This window comes from Entelurus aequoreus, linkage group LG18, assembly GCF_033978785.1.
Source record: "Entelurus aequoreus isolate RoL-2023_Sb linkage group LG18, RoL_Eaeq_v1.1, whole genome shotgun sequence".
Classification (NCBI taxonomy): Eukaryota; Metazoa; Chordata; class Actinopteri; order Syngnathiformes; family Syngnathidae; genus Entelurus; species Entelurus aequoreus.
This window is the reverse complement of record NC_084748.1, coordinates 12,231,799-12,254,149: the sequence shown is the minus strand read 5'-3', so window position 1 is coordinate 12,254,149 and position 22,351 is coordinate 12,231,799. Positions and strand designations below refer to the sequence as shown.

At 37.3% G+C, this 22,351-nt stretch overlaps 1 protein-coding gene across 1 annotated transcript; it reads right to left on the bottom strand.

Annotated features, from left to right (window-relative positions):
- Positions 1 to 2,258: 2,258 nt before the first annotated feature.
- On the bottom strand, positions 2,259 to 22,351 carry LOC133633809 (HUWE1-associated protein modifying stress responses-like). Its single transcript, XM_062026527.1, has 4 exons — positions 21,906 to 22,351; positions 14,831 to 14,911; positions 14,492 to 14,767; positions 2,259 to 3,174 (listed from the first exon to the last, which is right to left on the bottom strand). Exons 1-4 carry the CDS (start codon positions 22,099 to 22,101, stop codon positions 2,936 to 2,938), a joined length of 792 nt encoding a protein of 263 aa, XP_061882511.1. The 5' UTR covers positions 22,102 to 22,351; the 3' UTR covers positions 2,259 to 2,935.

Here is a 22,351-nt window from a genome sequence, read left to right as displayed (position 1 = left end):
AATCTATATAAAGTAATATACATTAGCCTATTGTTAAAATAATGAAAAAAACATCATTAAATACATTTGTTTTATTGTATGGTTACATTAATAGCTGTTGTATTATTATAGGATGGCTTGTTAAACATTTCATAGGATTTTCAGAGGGAGGAAAAACCAAGACATTTAATATAAAATGTAAAATGAATAAATACATAAATAAAAAAATAAAAAAATGGTTAAAAGCCATCGACCATTTCATTTCGTCCCGTGCATTTAAAAAAAAATAATAATAATAACAATGAATAATTTCTAAGTCTTTGTTAGCCGTTTGTGAAGTTGTGTGCTCGTGCGTAACGTTCGCTCGCATCCTGTGCATCTCCTGGGGGCTAAGCCCCCCCTGTCCTTAAAAGCTAGTGACGCCCCTGGTCAACATTGCAACTTTTTCTAAATTACATTTCACCTTTAAGCTTTTTTTATTTCACTTTTGTTATGTTTTTGTTTTTTTAATAGTATTTTTAGAATGTGCACTTTTGACACCCCTGCTATAGATAATAACAACTTAAATCTGATAAATCTATGGATAAAAAGAGCCTGGCGACGCATGCGCGTTTATCATAACTCTCTCTCTCTCTCTCTCTCTGTCTCTGCCCCTCCCTCACCAATGCAGCTGCGTGCGCACACCTTCACAATTTGTTTTGTTTTCAACCCCTTCTTAACCCTGGACGTACATTGAAAATACACGCAACCCTAACTCAAAATGCCGGACATTTAAGGCATTTAAGAAACTCCGCAAAAGAGGACATGTCCGGGGAAAAGAGGACGTATGGTCAGTCTAACACAGGGGTCACCAACGCGGTGCCCGCGGGCACCAGGTAGCCCGTAAGGACCAGATGAGTAGCCCGCTGGCCTGTTCTAAAAATAGCTCAAATAGCAGCACTTACCAGTGAGCTGCCTCTATTTTTTAAATTGTATTTATTTACTAGCAAGCTGGTCTCGCTTTGCTCGACATTTTTAATTCTAAGAGAGACAAAACTCAAATAGAATTTGAAAATCCAAGAAAATATTTTAAAGACTTGGTCTTCACTTGTTTAAATAAATTCATGATTTTTTTTTACTTTGCTTCTTATAACTTTCAGAAAGACAATTTTAGAGAAAAAAATACAACCTTAAAAATGATTTTAGGATTTTTAAACATATACCTTTTTACCTTTTTAAATTCCTTCCTCTTCTTTCCTGACAATTTAAATCAATGTTCAAGTAAATTTATTTTTTTTATTGTAAAGAATAATAAATATATTTTAATTTAATTCTTCATTTTAGCTTCTGTTTTTTCGACGAAGAATATTTGTGAAATATTTCTTCAAACTTATGATTAAAAAAATTTTTTTAAATTCTGGCAAATCTAGAAAATCTGTATAATCAAATTTAAATCTTATTTCAAAGTCTTTTGAATTTCTTTTAAAATTTTTGTTCTGGAAAATCTAGAAGAAATAATGATTTGTCTTTTTTAGAAATATAGCTTGGTCCAATTTGTTTTATATTCTAACAAAGTGTTCTATTTAAAACATGTCATCAAAATTCTAGAATTAATCTTCATCAGGAAAAATTACTAATGATGTTCCATAAATTCTTTTTTTTTTATTTTTTCAAAAAGATTCGAATTAGCTAGAATTTCTCTTCTTTTTTTTCTCGGTTGAATTTTGAATTTTAAAGAGTCGAAATTGAAGATAAACTTGGTTTCAAAATTGAATTGTCATTTTTTTCGTGTTTTCTCCTCTTTTAAACCGTTCAATTAAGTGTAAATATCATTAATTATTAATAATAACATAGAGTTAAAGGTCAATTGAGCAAATTGTCTATTTCTGGCAATTTATTTAAGTGTGTATCAAACTGGTAGCCCTTCGCATTAATCAGTACCCAAGAAGTAGCTCTTGCTTTCAAAAAGGTTGGTGACCCCTGGTCTAACATATGCTAACTGTTAGCATGCTAAAGTTCACATGCTACCTTTTTAAGCCGTCGTCATATAATTTGGTATGCGACACTTGCTAGAATGTATATGTAATTTTACACCAGTCACGTAACTTGGTACTTATCACAAATTTATGTCGGACATGCTAAAGTTAGCGTTTCACTTTTTCCCGTTTAAAGTGATATTTCAGAATACATATAGATGAAATGTAAGCAGATTCAGTATTTGTAGTCAAAAATAAGCCCTCGATCGGTTCTTTAATCCCGCAAAGATTTCCACTTTTTGTAGAGCAGAAAAAAAGGTGAAATAGTTGGTAGTTCCTTTATTGTCATAATGGTTATTGTACATGGACATCCTGATTCATTTGCACTAAATTGTTGTTTTTTTCTTTACAATATTTACCACATATAGTAACAGCACCTACGTGTTTATTTACACACATTACATAAAGATCGTATCACAAAGCAGTGACTAATAAAAAAAAGAAAAGAAAGAAGCATTGCATGCTTTGTTGGAAGTGGAGCCTCCGTGTAAACATGGAACAGTAAACATAAATAGTGCATCTTGGGTCTGTGGACGTCGGCGGTTCTGAGCGAAAACCCAAAGTCAGACCCGGAAGCGGACGAGGCGCCATGTAATGTAACTGCAGCGGCCGCCTGGAAAGGCAAAAAGGCCCCCCGTGATGATCGCAGAACGCCGCCGGATAACGTTGGAGGGCTCTCAAAGGAAAATGGCGGTAAAAGGAAATGAAAGTGCGGTTTAAAGATGGCCAGGCTTGCTCACAGCGAAGCGGAAGTAGAAACTGTGGAGCAACAAAATACAGGAGGAGAGGAAAAAGTGTGTTGTAATATTTCACTTTTTATTACACGTAGCAATGCAGCTAGGATGGCGCTTTGGTGGCGGGGCCAAGGGTCAGTTCTCATCGGCTGTCCAGCAAGTGGGCCACTCGGGGGCGGGGGGCGGGGGCGAGGCGGGAAGGGGAGCTCAGAGCATCCGGTTACGTTTATGAGTGGGCGAGTCTGTGATGACGTCACTGCAGGGGGCGGGGCCCCGCTTGCGGTTGGCAGTGGAATCCAGGTGTAGCGCCATCTCCTCGGCGATGAAGGTGTTGAGGTCCACGTCGTGGAGGCCGTTCCTGCGCCGGCCCAGGGACTGCGCGGGGTGGGTGGGCGAGCCGGGCGGGCCGGAGCGGACGGAGATGCTGGCCATGGCGCCGCTGAGGCCTGGAGGAGGGGGAGGGGACGGGGGGGGGGGACGGGGTGGGGGGACAAGACTAGAGTCAGGCACGGTTCAGTTTACGCCAAAAACCCAGTTGGGTTTACTTTTTGCCTGTGTGGTACAAAAACAAACACCTTATGATGGGACCGTCTGTGTAGCTTGTTCCAACTGCGTACATATATGGCCCCGAATTTCAGTGCCCCTCCCGAAAATGTCCCGGGGCAACCATTCTCCAGAATTTCTCCCGATTTCCACCCGGACAACAGTATTGGGGGCGTGCCTTAAAGGCACTGCCTTTAGCGTCCTCTAAAACAACAACAACTTTTTGAAAGCAAGAGCTACTTCTTGGGTAGTGATTAATGCGAAGGGCTACCAGTTTGATACACTTAAATAAATTGCCAGAAATTAGCCAATTTGCTCAATTTACCTTTAACTCTGTTATTATTAATGATATTTACACTTAATTGAACGGTTTAAAAGAGGGGAAAACACGAAAAAAATGACAATTACATTTTGAAACATAGTTTATCTTCAATTTCGACTCTTTAAAATTCATAATTCAACGGAAAAAAAAGAAGAGAAAAACTAGCTAATTCGAATCTTTTTGAAAAAATTAAAAAGAATTTATGGAACATCATTAGTAATTTTTCCTGATTAAGATTCATTTTAGAATTTGGATGACATGTTTTAAATAGGTTACAATCCAATCTACACTTTGTTAGAATATATAACAAATTGGACCAAGCTATATTTCTAACAAAGACAAATCATTATTTCTTCTAGATTTTCCAGAACAAAAATTTTAAAATAAATTCAAAAGACTTTGAAATAAGATTTAAATTTGATTATACAGATTTTCTAGATTTGCCAGAATTTTTTTTTTAAATTTTAATCATACTAAGTTTGAAGAAATATTTCACAAATATTCTTCGTCGAAAAAACAGAAGCTTAAATGAAGAATTAAATTAAAATGTATTTATTATTCTTTACAATAAAAAAAAAAAATTTTACTTGAACATTGATATAAATTGTCAGGAAAGAAGAGGAAGGAATTTAAAAGGTAAAAAGGTATATGTGTTTAAAAATCCTAAAATCATTTTTAAGGTTGTATTTTTTCTCTAAAATTGTCTTTCTGAAAGTTATAAGAAGCAAAGTAAAAAAAATTCATGAATTTATTTAAACAAGTGAAGACCAAGTCTTTAAAATATTTTCTTGGATTTTCAAATTCTATTTGAGTTTTGTCTCTCTTAGAAGTAAAAATGTTGGGCAAAGCAAGACCAGCTTGCTAGTAAATAAAATTTAAAAAATACAGGCAGCTCACTGGTAAGTGCTGCTATTTGAGCTATTTTTAGAACAGGCCAGTGGGCTACTCATCTGGTCCTTACGGGCTACCTGGTGCCCGCGGGCACCGTGTTGGTGACCCCTGCTCTAAAACCTGTCGTCACGTCCGCTTTTCCTCCATACAAACAGCGTGCCGAGCCAGTCACATAATAAATGCGGCTTTTACACACACACAAGTGAATGCAAGCCATACTTGATCAACAGCCATACAGGTCACACTGAAAGGTGACCGTATAAACAACTATAACACTGTTACAAATAAACACAACAGAACAAATACCCAGAACCCCTTGCAGCACTGACTCTTCCGGGACGCTACAATATACACCCCCCCCGCTACTACCAAACCCCACCCCCCCTCCCGAATTCAAAGGTCTCAAGGTTGGCTGAAAACTGTATCACGATGTGTTTTGTATCGGTCAATATCGATGTTTTTATGACCTATCAAAAATAACAACAGAGATACAAATATATTACATATTTTAGTTGAAATGTAACTTTTCTCTGATTATACCGTACTTTCCGGGTCTTTAGACAAAAGCTGTTTGTTTACATGCTTTTTTTTTATTTCTCTTTGCTATTTGGGCTTATTAGACCCTAATTAGAATCAAAACTAAAAATCATCTTTTGATATGATGTACTTAGTCCATAAGTACACAAACGTGTACTTCATGTTTAGTGACATGCTAATTCTTATTTTACACTGTTGTTCTCCAAATTCCATTGTACGTTATACTCTCCTGACACCACCAGATGGCAGTATAAGTGTCCACATAAGTGGCCATAAGACCCCAATTCAGTAGTGTACACAATTTTGGAAATAAGAGCTAAAAGGTGCTGTCCACGCATGTGGCCACTAAGGCCTTTTAATAAACCGCACCCACCAAAATTTAGAAGATAAAAATATTTTTACATATATTAGATATATACACCGGTACGAAAGATTTTGTAAATGTTTATTTACATACCTTAATTGTTTGTAGAGATGTCCGATAATATCGGACTGCCGATATTATCGGCCGATAAATGCTTTAAAATGTAATATCGGAAATTATCGGTATCTGTTTCAAAAAAGTAAAATTTATGACTTTTTAAAACGCCGCTGTGTACACGGACGTAGGGAGAAGTACAGAGCGCCAATAAACCTTAAAGGCACTGCCTTTGCGTGCCGGTCCAATCACATAATATATACGGCTTTTCACACACACAAGTGAACGCAAGGCATACTTGGTCAAAAGCCATACAGGTCACACTGAGGGTGGCCGTATAAACAACTTTAACACTGTTACAAATATGCGCCACGCTGTGAACCCACACCAAACAAGAATGACAAACACATTTCGGGAGAACATCCGCACCGTAACACAACATAACAAATACCCAGAACCCCTTGCAGCACTAACTCTTCCAGGAGGCTACAATATACACCCCCCGCTATCCTCCCACCGCAACCTCCTCATGCTCTCTCAGGGAGAGCATGTCCCAAATTCCAAGCTGCTGTTTTGAGGCATGTTAAAAAATAATAATGCACTTTGTGACTTCAATAATAAATATGGCAGTGCCATGTCGGCATTTTTTTCCATAACTTGAGCTGATTTATTTTGGAAAACCTTGTTACATTGTTTAATGCATCCAGCGGGGCATCACAACAAAATTAGGCATAATAATGTGTTGATTCCACGACTGTATATATCTGTATCGGTTGATGCCGGAATCGATAATTAAGAGTCGGACAATATCGGAATATTGGATATCGGCAAAAAAGCCATTATCGGACATCTCTAGTCACTTTTGTTAGCGACTTAGCACAGCAGCTAGCTCTGCTTCTCGGTGTGTCAAATGTAGGCTTGTCCCGATACCAATATCTTGGTAGCGGTACCAAAATGTATTACGATACCTTTCTAAATAAAAGAGGACCACAAAAAAAATGGCATTATTGGCTTTATTTTGACAAAAAATCTTATGATACATTAAACATATGTTTCTTATTGCAATCGAAGAACAAGTTTGTCCTTACATAAAGTAGTGAACATACTAGACAACTTGTCTTTTAGTAGTAAGTAGACAAACAAAGGCTCCTAATTAGTCTGCTGACGTATGCAGTAACATATTGTGTCATTTATATTCTATTTTGTCAAAATGATGAGGGACAAACTGTAAAAATGTATTGTTCATTCACTGTTAATATCTGCTTATTTTGCGTTTCAACATATTCCATCTACTAATTTTTGGGATACTTTACATTAGTTTTGGATGATACCACAGATTTAGGTATCGATCCGATACCAAGTAGTTACAGGATCATACATTGGTCATATTCAAAGTCCTCGTGTTTCCAGGGACGAATTTCCTGAGTTTATAAATATGACATAAATTTAAAAAAAGGAAAATTACAATAAAAAATATCGATGTAATTATAGTACCGTATTATTCGGACTATAAGTAGCAGTTTTTTTCATAGTTTTGTAAGTGGGGGTGCGACTTATACTCAGGAGCGACTTATGTGGGAAATTATTAACACATTAGACTTAGACTTCCTTTTTATTGTCATTCAAATTTGAACTTTACAGCACAATAAGGTGCATAAATAAATAAATATATATAAATATATATATAAAATAAATAAATATATATACACTACCGTTCAAAAGTTTGGGGTCACCCAAACAATTTTGTGTTTGAGCCTTCATTTCTAAGAACAAGAATAGACTGTCGAGTTTCAGATGAAAGTTCTCTTTTTCTGGCCATTTTGAGCGTTTAATTGACCCTACAAATGTGATGCTCCAGAAACTCAATCTGCTCAAAGGAAGGTCAGTTTTGTAGCTTCTGTAACGAGCTAAACTGTTTTCAGATGTGTGAACATGATTGCACAAGGGTTTTCTAATCATCAATTAGCCTTCTGACCCAATGAGCAAACACATTGTACCATTAGAACACTGGAGTGATAGTTGCTGGAAATGGCCTCTATACACCTATGTAGATATTGCACCAAAAACCAGACATTTGCAGCTAGAATAGTCATTTACCACATTAGCAATGTATAGAGTGTATTTCTTTAAAGTTAAGACTAGTTTAAAGTTATCTTCATTGAAAAGTACAGTGCTTTTCCTTCAAAAATAAGGACATTTCAATGTGACCCCAAACTTTTGAACGGTAGTGTAAATAAATAAATAGATTACTGTACAGATAAATATATTGCACTTTTTCACATGCGTCCACGTTTATGGATGTATGTTATATTATTACCATAAAATATCAAATATTATTATTTAGCTCATTCACGTAAGAGACTAGACGTATAAGATTTCATGGGATTTAGCGATTAGGAGTGACAGATTGTTTGGTAAACGTATAGCATGTTCAATATGTTATAGTTATTTGAATGACTCTTACCATAATATGTTACGTTAACATACCAGGCATGTTCTCAGTTGGTTATTTATGCCTCATATAACGTACACTTATTCAGCCTGTTGTTCAATATTCTTTATTTATTTTAAATTGCCTTTCAAATGTCTATTCTTGGTGTTGGATTTTATCAAATAAATTTCCCCCAAAAATGCGCCTTGTATATGTTTTTTTCCTTATTTATTATGTATTTTCGGCCAGAGCGATTTATACTCCAGGACGATTTATAATCCGAAAAATACGGTACTCTGTGATTGTGCGCTGCCGAACATGCTCCTCTGCTCGTAAAAGCAGCAATGTCACGACGGGCCGTCATGTCCGGGAACCGGTACTTTTCAAACGGAGCAGAGTCCCGTTTTTGATTCACTAGTACCGTGATGCTATACTAGTACCGGTATAACGTACAACCCAAGTCAAATGTTTAGCCACTCCTTGCCTTGAAGGTGCCTTCCCCCATAGCCCGTGCAAACTAAGCTAGTGTTGAGTCAGTGTTTCCCATAAACTGCCAAGATACCTGTGGCGGTGGGGGAGTGGCTATGGGCGTGGTCACCATGACATCGAGTAATTTGCATAATTTACTACAATGATATGATTTTCTCCAAAAAGGCTCAAAAAAATGTATACTTACTAATTAATAATAACAGTTTTGTTTTAAACGTCCATCCATCCATCCATCCATCCATTTTACAATATAATTACAACACTTTATGTACATATTTATATACAGATTTGAACAATAAGTTATTCACTGAAATATATTTATTAATTGTGGTTCTTACAAAAAATATATCTTATAAAATATAAAAGCTAAAATGTCTCGTAAAGCTCTGCCCCTTTAATTAGTGCATACTAAATCATTTAACTTTAGCCTACTACTACAACCATATTATTTACCAGCAACATAAAGTAAAACAGAGGCAGAGGTGTCCTGCCACAGTCAGTAACAAATAAACAGAAAACAGTAGTGGTCAAATACAAATAAGGCAACAAGAGAAGTATCCTACACTTCTCTTTTGTAAAGTAAATTTGAACAGCCTATATGGGCATCTACATCAACTATATGATTTTCCTGAGAAGCTGGACAAGACAACAAAAATAAAAAATAAAAAAAATTATTTTTTATTTGTGGCGGACGTAATTATTTCGTGGCGGGCCGCCACAAATAAATGAATGTGTGGGAAACACTGAGTACTCAACACTGGTTATCTAGTCGTAAAACACTTCAGCAACCGTAAGCACGTTTTCTTTAAGAAGAAATAAATGATCACATCCACTAAGTGCCTTATGCGGTATATATTGATATTATGTTTTATCGCCCAGCCCTAGTACTTGGCAACGGAAGCTTGCTTTTTAACAGAACACGCGACACAAAAATGACTTTATAGCGCATTATGAACACAAGCCATCGTATCATTTCAAAACAAAGCCAAAAAACATTATTAATGCTTTTAAATTGTTTGTGCGAGTTAAAAAAAAAAAAAGAAGTGTCTATGTGTGCACAAAATGAAACAGACATTGGTTTTAAATTAATCGGTACTCATCAATTTAAAACCAATACGGCCCCAATTGCCGGTACCTGGCAATCGATACTGGTGCTGAACAGTACCAATTTCCTGTACTTTTGTTTGTGTCAATAGATGTAAATTGTTTGATAACATTTTAATTTTTTTAACATAACATATAAACATAAGCTGATAGTGCTGTATAGGCTATTTATGGTATGTTTTTAACTAGGGCAGGGGTCGGCAACCCGCGGCTCTAGAGCCGCATGCGGCTCTTTAGCGCCGCCCTAGTGGCTCTCTGGAGATTTTTCAAAAATGTATGAAGAATGGAAAAAGATGAGGGGAAAAAAATCAATTTTTTGTTTTAGTATGGTTTCTGTAGAAGGACAAACATGACACAAACCTCCCTAAATGTTATAAATCACACTGTTTATATTAAACATGCTTCACTGATTCGAGTATTTGGCGAGCGCCGTTTTGTCCTACTAATTTTGGCGGTCCTTGAACTCACCGTATAGTTTGTTTACATGTATAACTTTCTCCGACTTTCTAGGACGTGTTTTATGCCACTTCTTTTTCTGTCTCATTTTGTCCACCACACTTTTAACGTTGTGCGTGAGTGCACAAAGGTGAGTTTTGTTGATGTTATTGACTTGTGTGGAGTGCTAATCAGACATATTTGGTCACTGCATGACTGCAAGCTAATCGATGCTAACATGCTATTTAGGCTAGCGATATGTACACTAATATTGCATCACTATGCCTCATTTGTAGGTATTTTTGAGGTCATTTAGTTTCCTTTAAGTCCTCTTAATTAAATGTATATCTCATGACACATGTAATATGGCTTTTAATTTTTTGCGGCTCCAGACAGATTTGTTTTTGTATTTTTGGTCCAATATGGCTCTTTCAACATTTTGGGTTGCCGACCCCTGAACTAGGGAGTAGCTTTTTCCATGAAGCTGGATGTGTTCTGTTGCGCCCCCACAAAGTGTTAATACTGCAAGTATTGTGCTTATTACACACCAGCTGTTTGATTGTAACATTCATATTAGCTGTAGTTTTCATTACAGAATTTGAAGGTGTCGAAATTGCCATGTAAACCCGCTAATGCTAACAATAGCCTGTTTATGGCAAATATAATGTAAATTGGCATCAAGCTAAGGCATTTAGGATGAGTGGCGCCTTACTTTATGTTCCATGGTTTTCTACCATGCACACTTGCTTTGGTGGTGTTGAAAATTGCAACATTACTCTGAGGGGTTTGGCAGAGTCCGCTTTGAGTGCTGCTCGACTGATTTGAGCCAGTGTTTAAACATCAACCGGACATAGCGTGACGTGCAACAAAAGTATCGAAATATGGCACCGTTTGATTTTACGTGAATCAATGCCTGGTAGCCCCGACGGAATTCAGTCTGTGTATAAAACGTTCCAAATTCGGTACCCAGCCTTAACCACCACCAATTACGGCTTAAAAACTGCACCTAAAGTAGGGCTGGGCGATTTATATGATCGTTATTAATTCCAGTTCGATCACGGTGATCATCTGTTAGCACATTTCCTCAATCAATCATGGCGGAAAAGTCTGTTAGAAGTTACCGCAGTAGTAAACAGTAGGGAGGCAACGACGCTTGGTATAGTCCTGTACGGAACAATCAAGTCTTTATTGACCGTGATCCTGTGTGTGTCTGTGAATGTGTGCGTTTGTGTGAACAACTTTGTGTTTGTGTGCGTGCGACCGTTATTGCCCACAGTCGCGAAAGTCAGGCTCGTCACGATGCTATTAATGTTCAAACAGCGTTGTGCCTCTTCCCCCTCACAAAGCTGGAAGTGCAGCCCAGTAGAAGAAAATAAAAAAAATATGACTAACACTAGCATAGAAGTTGAAACAACATTTAGAAGGTGACAGAATTTAGTCTCACTGATTGGACCTTTCACGTTGTGGCGTGCAGTAATCCTGCCCTGAGCGCGGACTCGCAGGCACTCACATGTCTTTGAGACTGAACCATACAGTATTGGTCACGACTGGGAGAATAAACACACTAATTTAATCAGGAAAAGGCATTTTTATTAGAGATGTCCGATAATGGCTTTTTTGCCGATATCCAATATTGTCCAACTCTTAATTACCGATTCAGATATCAACCGATACCGATATATACAGTCGTGGAATTAACACATTATTATGCCTAATTTTGTTGTGATGCCCCGCTGGATGCATTAAACAATGTAACAAGGTTTTCCAAAATAAATCCACTCAAGTTATGGAAAAAAATGCCAACATGGCACTGCCATATTTATTATTGAAGTCACAAAGTGTATTTTTTTTTTTAACATGCCTCAAAACAGCAGCTTGGAATTTGGGACATGCTCTCCCTGAGAGAGCATGAGGAGGTTGAGGTGGGGGGGTAGCAGGGGGTGTTATTGTAGCGTCCCGGAAGAGTTAGTGCTGCAAGGGGTTCTGGGTATTTGTTCTGTTGTGTTACGGTGCGGATGTTCTCCCGAAATGTGTTTGTCATTCTTGTTTGGTGTGGGTTCACAGTGTGGCGCATATTTGTAACGGTGTTAAAGTTGTTTATACGGCCACCCTCAGTGTGACCTGTATGGCTGTTGACCAAGTATGCTTTGCATTCACTTGTGTTTGTGAAAAGCCGTAAGATATTATGTGATTGGGCCGGCACGCAAAGGCAGTGCCTTTTAAGGTTTATTGGCGCTCTGTATTTCTCCCTACGTCCGTGTACACAGCTGCGTTTTAAAAAGTCATAAATTTTACTTTTTAAACCGATACCGATAATTTCCAATATTAAATTTTTAAGCATTTATCGACATCCCTAATTTTTATATTTAAATATTTTCCAATTAGACTTTTTGTTTGTGTCTTCAACTCCTCAGATAAAACAAGTACTAAAAAACTCTGCAGACACTTTTTATTCAAATAATTTTTGAGTTTGTAGAAAAAAAAAACATTGTGTTCCTGAAATAATCATTAAACTTGCTTTGTGTTTGTACATATATTTTACAGTTCCTCAAATTCAAAACTATACTTAAATGTACTTTTATCAAATAAAAACTACTGTAGTTGGGTTTTTAAAAAACTCCACAATATGGATGACTGCTTGCCCTTTGCAGAAGCACTGAAGTAATTAAAGAATACGAATAATAATTTACCATTTCAAAATGTTGTTTAGTAAATGTTCATGTAAATGTTCATTTGAAATCAAAGTCTTTATAGTATTCACTACACTACTAATACTTTGTTTACTGCAGAATGTTGGTGATGAAAAAAACTGAATAACTTTAAGACAGAGACAAGTTCTCATTATTACCCCTGCAAAACGTACCGAAAAAGAAGCAACGCTGTGCTCCTACAACCAGGTATACGGACCGTAGCGTGGGATTGCAGCAAGATTTGCACCTATAGTAAACACAAATATGTATATGAATTTAACCACGGTCTGCGACCGCCCTTGTCATTTGCCGTAATGTCCTAAAAATGTACCAACATCTGCGGCAAGAACATGCCGTGACCGCCCTTGACTTTTTACTTGTTAATGGACATAATATAATACTATAATGATAATTTGCGATAAAATTCCAGACGGTTTAGTATTACCATCTAATGTTTTTAATTACCAAAAACACGTCATTTATTAATGCATTTTAGGCTACACAAAGTCAGGCGCATGGGCAGTAGTGTCGTTTGGCTTGATAATCATGGCGGACAAGCTACACGGACTTTGCTCGGTAGATTTCCCCTCGGAGTAAACGGAGCCAAGCGCTTGGTTTAACATCATTTTCCCTCGCTTCCCGACGGGCCCTTGAGAGCACACTGCTGTGTTTAAAAGGAGACAGGCGTGGACAATATTATAGACACTTGTCCCCACACTAAAAGTATACAGCGAAGGAGAAAACTATTTGATGTTGCTTTTATTTTCTCAATACAACGTCCATCAGCTGTGACTGAGAGTTGATGAGGTGAGGAAACGTGTCGTGAACGTTGTCACAACTTCTTTATAAAGTCTTTACTTTGTTTACTGGGATGTTCGCTCGTCCTTTATTTAACTGCGAACTGTATCAGTGTTCAAATAACATCAATACTGGCTAAAATGTTTCGTCATCTCATCGAACTGAACGAAGGCTGTGAAGATTGTGTATTCGCTGTGCGAGGTGTCACTCTTTATTTTTGTTTGCCAAACTGTTGTACTGAACCACAAGGAGGCGTTGGAGAAGAACAAAGCTTGTTTATTAGCCAAACTGCTTTGTGTTTTATTTTGATATCAAAACGCAAACATGTTTTTTTTACATTACTTGCGTTTTTTCATGTCACAAAGGTATTACTTCAAAAATCATTCATGTGACACAGCATTTTGTTAATGTTTTATTGGGTATAGTTAATTCCTATGACATATTTCTGCTCAACTCTCAATGGATCTGTCCCGATACAGCATCTACATGTACATATTAATGTACAATATGAGTCCTCCTTTAAGGCAACACTTGCCTTGACCTTAAAAAGTTAAAATTCGAGGCCTGTGTTAGCATGTAGCACCTCAATAAAACATGGCAGACATGTCTGTTACAGGACAGAGCAGTAGTTAACAGTAGGGATGCAACGGCACTCGATATAATCCTGCACGGGACAATCTGCCTTTAATTTTTTTTTAAACGAATTGTGGTATTAATCGAGATCGGATGCAATGAAAAAATGTATCATCTTTTTTTTGCCATATGGCCCAATCTAAAGTTACACATTTCTTATGACACACCAAAACCACCAGTTTTTCCCGTCCATAAACACACTCAAGAATTGTGTGTCATGACCAATTATGCAACCCAATGCCACAGATATGTTGCAGTCCCGTGGAAACCTCTAAACTACCATAGTAATTTATAAAATAGTTCAATAAATTCACAATGAGAGGGAAGTATGTAATATTTTACTTTCTTTATCAGTGAAAACAAAAATGGCTATGAAAGTGTGAGTCCAAAGTCTGAAAGTTTAGTGATGGAGTTCTGCTATTCTCGTTTTTGGCTTGCATGTGCAAACCGTATTGCAGAGTTCAGTACTGACCGTGCAGTGCTATGGCCTCCCTGAAGGGCTGCAGGTCGGTCTCCACAGAGCTGCCGGTCTCGGGCGGCGGCGGCCGGCTGGCGGCTACCATGGCACCTCGGGTCGGGGCACGGGCCGTCCGCGGAGGAGGGATCTTCCCGCACAGGAAGCTGATGAGGTCCTCCCGCCGGATGGTTCTCCGGCGCTTCTTGACCCAGGCTATGACGTCCTTGTTCCTACGCTGGTAGCCAATCTGGATCCCCAGGTCGTAGCTGCGCTGGCGGGCCTCCATGCTCTCTGAACAAAGAAGGTTCTTTTGACGCCCAGAACACTTTTAGGAAGAAAGCCGTGTGCACGTACCTTTATACATGTTGGTGACTGCGGTGGCTGCGTTCTGGAAGGGCACCCAGAGAGAAAGGCCTTGTTGCTGACATTCTCGGTCTGTGGATCACATGCACACTCGGCTATTAGTGACACTTGTTTTTGACAAACATCTCACTGCCTTATGGACCTTTTACTTTAGACAATTTTCACTCAAAACAAAAGCACAAGTGCTTTTCTTTTAAGGTGAAGGCTGCATTCTGGGGCCTGAAAACAGGCCGCAAAGTGAACTAGTTGTAGTTGGGAGTTGTTGCTCATGTGTCCAGTTGAGTCACATGACTTGCAACACTTTAATAAATCCCTACTTTGTATTCAAAGTTAGCCTTTGGATACAATCCGGTGTGTAAGTTTCTCTACAAAGTGACATCGCCATCTACTAGCCTGGCATCAGATTCCATTTTAAGTTTTTCTATATTTCAAACTGCCATTTTTGTGGAAACGTACTGCGTTTACTTTCACCAAGAGTTAATGAATTTTTTTTTCTCTCCTTTTGACAACAAATAATCCAGTCAAGAGCAATGCCACAATATTTTAAGGACATTTGGGAGTATAAAAACATAAACTGTGCATGGCATTGGGGCTGCAGCTAACAATTATCTTAGTAATTGAGTTATATATTGATTAGTTTTTTTGATTCATTATATTATCTGATAAAACACTTGATAGCCTCAATGCAAATTTGAGGAAAAATTGTTCTAAAATTGTCTTTGTAATTGCCGTAACCTTTATTACCTTCTTTGACCATCTATATCCATTTTTACTTTTTTTTTACCTTCTACTTATTTTACCTCTTATTTACATTCTATATTCCTTTTTTTTTTTACCTATTATTTACTTTCTTTGACCCTCTTTTACCTTGTATCTTATTTTACTTCCTATATTCCTTCTTTCACATATTTACCTTCATTTACTTATCTTCTATTCAACCGATCTTCTATATTACTTATTTTACCTTTTATTTACAACTTTTACCTTCCATTTATGTTCTATTTAATCTCATTTTACCTTTTATCATTTATTTTAAACTTCTATATTCCTACCCTTTTCACCTTATTTTCCTTTAATTCACTTATATTACTGTCTATTTACCTTCTTTTATCTTTTATTTACCGTGTTTTATCTTATTTTACCTTCTATACTCATTTTACCGTGTATATACCGTATTTTTATTTAGCTTTTCTTACCGTCTTTTAACTTTTCTTTTTACTTTTTATATTCCTTCTTTTATCTTTTCTTGACCTTATTTGACCTTCTATTTAACTTATTTGCTATTGATTTACATTGTTTTAACTTATAACCTATTGTATATCTTATAGTACCTATTTTATCTTTAATCTGCCTTTTATTTACCTTCTATTTTACATTTTATTTACAGTTTACCTTCTATTTTGTTTAATTTACATTCTTATCTTCTTTTCCCTTTTTATATTTATTTTATCTTCTTCTTAATTATTTTACACTGAATTAACTTCTATTACCATTTACCCTTTATTCAACTTGTTAAACCTTTTATGTGGTTCAGATTTTACATTTTAATCAGTTACATTCAAACGATTAATCGAAGCAACTGAATATAAACCAAAGCTTTTTTAAACGCAAATGTACTGATTTAAATCGCTTCATCGTTGCAGATCTACATGACATAGCCATTTGATTCTTCTCTGACGGCGTCAATCAAACTCAGTCTTTTCAAAAGAATCCTGCCCATGTTCTTGTTATTGTGAGGAGAAAATGAGCGCAGCCTTGACCTACTGTCGAGGCACAGCGTTACAGCGACAAACAAACATCTGGTGTTCAACAGCGCTGCGGTACAAGGTTTCAATCTAGAGATAAATCATGACATTTAATCTGCTCCGAGACGATGACCGGCGTGTATTAAGTTTGACCACAATACAGCTTAGTTGGCAGATGTTTTCACACGCTTCTTGACTGGAGGTGGATCATGTTTGTACACACTCGGGTGCAGAATCATCTTGGGAAGCCATTTTCAGCAGTCGATACAGGACGGCGAATGACTACGGCGGCAGCAGCAGCAGGGGCAACTATTTCAAAACAACATACCACAGTGGTGATGTAAGGTGCTGCTGCGATAGCCTGCATTCTGAATACATGTCTTCCTCATGTTATAAATCCAACTCCCTAACAAGAGGATCCCTGCAACAGATGAACAATGGTCTTCCATGGACGTTGTTTTTTTTGGCGGGACGACATGTGCGCGTCACCAGATCCAAATATGTCTAGTCACTTACTAGTTGACTCCTTAATTTGACTGCTGAGCTTTAGTTTAACATCTCTGTGAGGACCGCTGGCTCGTGCAAAGTAAAGTGTACGTAGCGGAATAAGATCAAGATTTATTTGTCTTTAACTCTATTTCGACAAGACCCGGGCCGATATTCCATAAGTCAATTAACTGAAACGATAAATGAAAATTAACTCGATAAGTTTGCTGGCCTCCATAATCGCCCTACGCATGTGTTGTTACGGGTTACAAGAGCCGTCATTCTTCGTCTGCGTCAGTCTCAGCAGCTGCAGGCGTTTCACAGTATGATAATCACTGTATTACTCCCAGCGGTTAGTATTAACGTATTTAATCGAAAAATCATGATTGATAACTGCACTTTGATAAAGTTATGGGCCGACCAGCGTTGTATTGTTCGCTAGCCTAAATGCTAACATAAAAACAAGAGATATTAACATGTTTTCCCAATAAAAACTTGCATAAATACATTGCTGTCCGAGCAACTAAGATACAGTACTCACAATAAACAAAGACTGTGCTGTCTTTGCACAAAGTAATCTAAATAAACTCCACCGTGTTGAGTCGAAACAGACGGATGTCCATCCGTTCCCCACCGGAAGTGAAACAAACTGATCATCCAATTTGCATTTATTTAAAAAAAAAAAAAAACATTCTCAAACGTTTGCAAATTAAAACAGAAGTTAAACATATTTAAACAAACAAAAATAATATGGCTCTAAAAAAGCCAGAAGAATATTTGACGTTTGTTCTACCAAAAACATCTATTGTGTGGCTATTTATTATAATTTTTGAGCATGTTCAACAATACCGCGATAATAATAACCGTGCTAATGTGATCACAATAACTTTATTTAGCCAGTTTATTTATTGTTTTGGTTGTGTATATTTGAGGGTCCCCCCCCTTAACATAGACAGAACCTATTTGATTGCTTTTGGTTGTGATTTTTATTCGAGGGCAACATTTTGCTAAGAGAGTAGATTTTATTTTTTATTAGTTTTACTTAACTTGGAGATTTAAAAGTTTAAATTCAAATTACAATGTTAAAATATACGAGTGTACAAGTTTACTGCATTTAAAAGTGTATGCTTGCATTGTTATTATGTATGATCATTACATCGGTGGTTAATCTGTAGGGGTGTAACGACTGATTGATGCATCAATAGATCGATTTATATTCCTAAATTTCAAATATATCGATCTGTGCTCGACAAGTTGGCCTTAGAAGTGATAGGTATTGATCCAACATATATTTAAAAAGGCAACGTATCAAAGAAAACATTGGATTTAAGAACGACAGACTTTATATGAAGTTTAGCACTTTTATTAAAAAAGACGTTAAAACAAAAATGGTGGCTAGTGGTCGATAAAGGTCATACCAAATGCAGACGCCGAGAGTCAATATCATAAATTACAACACAAAACCTTACAGCTACAGCACGATTGCAAAAGCCAAAACAAATAAAATATATAGCCAGAACTTAACTTTAAACTCCAAACATTGCAACAGAAAAAAAGAAAGCGACAGCTATGTCTCTTTATGACGTTCCGTGTTTATTAAATTAAGAGTAGCGGCAGGTCAAACCACCATTAATTTAACCTGAAAACATTTGGCTGCACTTCATTTCTCAAGTACATCTGTTCATTCAACCTGAAGATATTAATTTTTGATATTAAAATGTTATTTTATTTATGTTGAAAAACAAAAACAAAAGGTAAATCTACTGTTAAAATGTTGGTTACAGTACCTTTATTGAAAAGGTCTTGAATGTCGAAAATGAGCTGAACATTTTCCCTCTTGTTATTTCAACCTAAAGGATTGGTAGTGCTTCATTCAAATAACATGTGAATGTGTTGGCCATTGTTATTTACTTGTTTGTTAGTATCAATAATTCATTCATAATTCGCTTACAAGAATTAACAGCAATATAGTACCATTATACCAATATAGTAGCATTAAACAGGCCTAAATGAGCACAATGTCTCCGTCGTGTCTTTTTATTTTTTCGGACTATAATGTGCAAAAAGGTTATGAGTGTATATGTATATACCATATTTTTCGGAGTACAAGGCGCTCCGGAGTATAAGTCGCATCGGCCGAAAATGCATAACAAAGAAGGAAAAAAACAAAAGTCGCACTGCAGTATAAGTCGCATTTTTTGGGGAAATGTATTTGATAAAACCCAACACCAAGAATAGACATTTGAAAGGCAATTTTAAATAAATAAAAAAAGAATAGTGAACGACAAGCTGAATAAGTGTACGCTATATGACGCATAAATAACCAACTGAGAACGTGCCTGGTATGTTAACGTAACATATGGTAAGAGTCATTCAAATAACTATAACATATAGAACATGCTATACATTTACCAAACAATCTGTCACTCCTAATCGCTAAATCCCATGAAATCTTATACGTCTAGTCTCTTACGTGAATGAGCCAAATAATATTTTGATATTTTATGGTAATGTGTTAATAATTTCACACATAAGTCGCTTCTGAGTATAAGTCGCATCCCCGGCCAAACTATGAAAAAAACTGCGACTTATAGTCCGAAAAATACGGTACATATACATACATATACATATCTTCTTTTTTAATCTTTTTTTTACTATTACATTACTAAATTATTCTGTATGCAGCTTAGGGGATCTGCTCCAATTTCATTGTTCTTTGAACCTGTTCACTGTAATAATGACAAATAAAACGCGATTATATTCTATTCTAGTAAACTTTACATGCAGTGTCCGGTATACATAATAATATAATTAATTTATTCATAATTTGCTTACAAGAAAGAACAGAAATACTTTACATGTAGAGTCATGTATACACTATTTCAGTCACAATGGTTCATTTTTTTAGTGTTAAAAAATTACTGAATCGATTTCAACTCACTGAATCGATTCGGATCGTTCTAAAAAAATTATTTTGTCCCTGAATCTTGTTAAAACGAAAAAACTAATCGTTACACCCCTACTAATTTAGTTTCATAGAGATATTTATGGAAAAAAATGTGTTACAGGGCCAGGCCTAATTTCGCCTCAAATACCGGTGTGTATTTATGATTAATGTTGCACTTACAAAGTCCGAGGCTGTGACCGGTTGGAAGCTACAGTTAGCATTAGCACTGAGCTAACTTCCAGTAAGCGACACAACACGATCCCACGGAACCAAATGAAGGTTGTAACAAAGCGGACGGTTTAACCACAAGGTGCGTTTGAACAGGACGATAAAGACGACATCACATCATTACTACACATTTGGTCCATGTGTCGCCAAAACTTGTCTGCTGTCTTTATGGCGTTCTGTGTTTATTAAAATAAGAGCAGCGGCAGGTCAAACCACCATTAATTTACCCTGAAAAGATTTGGTCACACTTAATTTCTCAAGTACATCTGTTCATTCAACCTGAATATATTTATTTTTCATATTAAAACTGTATTTTATTTATGTTGAAAAACAAAAGCAAAAGGTAAATCTACTGTTAAAATGTTGGTCAGAGTACCTTTGTTGAAACGGTTGTGAAAGTTTGAAAACGAGCTGATAATTTTTCCTCTTGTTATTTCAACCTAAAGGATTGGTAGTGCTTCATTCAAATAAGATGTTAATGCGTTGGCCATTGTTATTTACTTGCTTGTTAATATCAATAATTCATTTATTCATAAATCGCTTACAAGAAAGAACAGCAATATAGTGAGCTTTACATGCAGTGTCCGGTATATACCGTATTTTTCGGACTATAAGTCGCAGTTTTTTTCATAGTTTGGCCGGGGGTGCGACTTATACTCAGGGGCGACTTGTGTGAGAAATTATTAACACATTACCGTAAAATATCAAATAATATTATTTAGCTCATTCACGTAAGAGACTAGACGTATAAGATTTCATGGGATTTAGCGATTAGGAGTGACAGATTGTTTGGTATGTTCTATGTTATAGTTATTTGAATGACTCCTACCATAATATGTTACGTTAACATACCAGGCACGTTCTCAGTTGGTTATTTATGCGTCATATAACATACTTATCCAGCCTGTTGTTCACTATTCTTTATTTATTTTAAATTGCCTTTCAAATGTCTATTCTTGGTGTTGGATTTTATCAAATAAATTTCCCCAAAAAATGTGACTTATACTCCAGTGCGACTTATACATGTTTTTTCCTTCTTTATTATGCATTTTCGGCCGGTGCGACTCATACTCCGGAGCGACTTATTCTCCGAAAAATGCAGTACTATTTATTTCTCAGTCGCAATGGTTAATTTTTTTAGTGTTAAAAAGTTACAGAATCGATTTCAACTCACTGAATCGATTCGGATCGTTCTAAAAAAAAATATTTTGTCCCTGAATCTTGTTACACCCTTTTTAATTTGGTTTCATGAGGATATTTAGGACAAAAAAATGGTATCGGCCCAGGTGTAATTTCGACTGAAATACCGGTGTGTAGTTATGATTAATGTTGCACTTTTAAAGTCGGAGGCTGTGACCGGTTGGAAGCTACAGTTAGCATTAGCACTGAGCTAACTTTCAGTAGGCGACACAACACGATCCCACGGAACCAAACGAAGGTTGTAACAAAGCGGACGGTTTAACCACAAGGTGCGTTCGAACAGGACGATAACGACGACATCACTGCGGTTCGACGCGGGGCCAGCGTGCGGCTAAACACGGGTAAAGCCGCTAGCCTGCGTTAGCCGGGTGCCCTTTGTGTCTGCCCGTCCAGTTAGCCGCAAGGATTAGCTTGAAGCTAAACTAAGCTAACCTCCGCTGTCACTCTCCCCGCTCCTCACCTTTGTAGAGCTGCGCCACCGCGGTGGCAGAGTTCTGGAAGAGGTGCCACAGCTTCTGTTGGTTCTGCTCCGTCTCCTCGTCGCCCGGCTCGCTCTGCTCGGACGCGGCCAGGCACTGTCGTTCCCACTTGGAGAACCAGTGCTCAGGGCCGTGCCCCTGGATCTCGGCTTCTCCCTCCTCCTTCCGTTCCTCCATAGCTAATAAGGCGTTAGCCGCTTTAGCCTCCGCCTTGAAATGTACGGTGCCTCGGTCCGCGCGGCTCGCCCAAACGTTCTTTGTCCGGCGCGCTGTAGGTTGTGGAGCGGATAAAAAGCAACCCAATCGCCGCTAGAGTCGCATTGTGTGTGTCGGCTATTCCGCCCTGTACACACACACCGTCGAGCTCCGCAACTCGACGAGATGACAACACAAGAATTTCTCTGCCTCGCCCCGCCCGCCTCGGGTC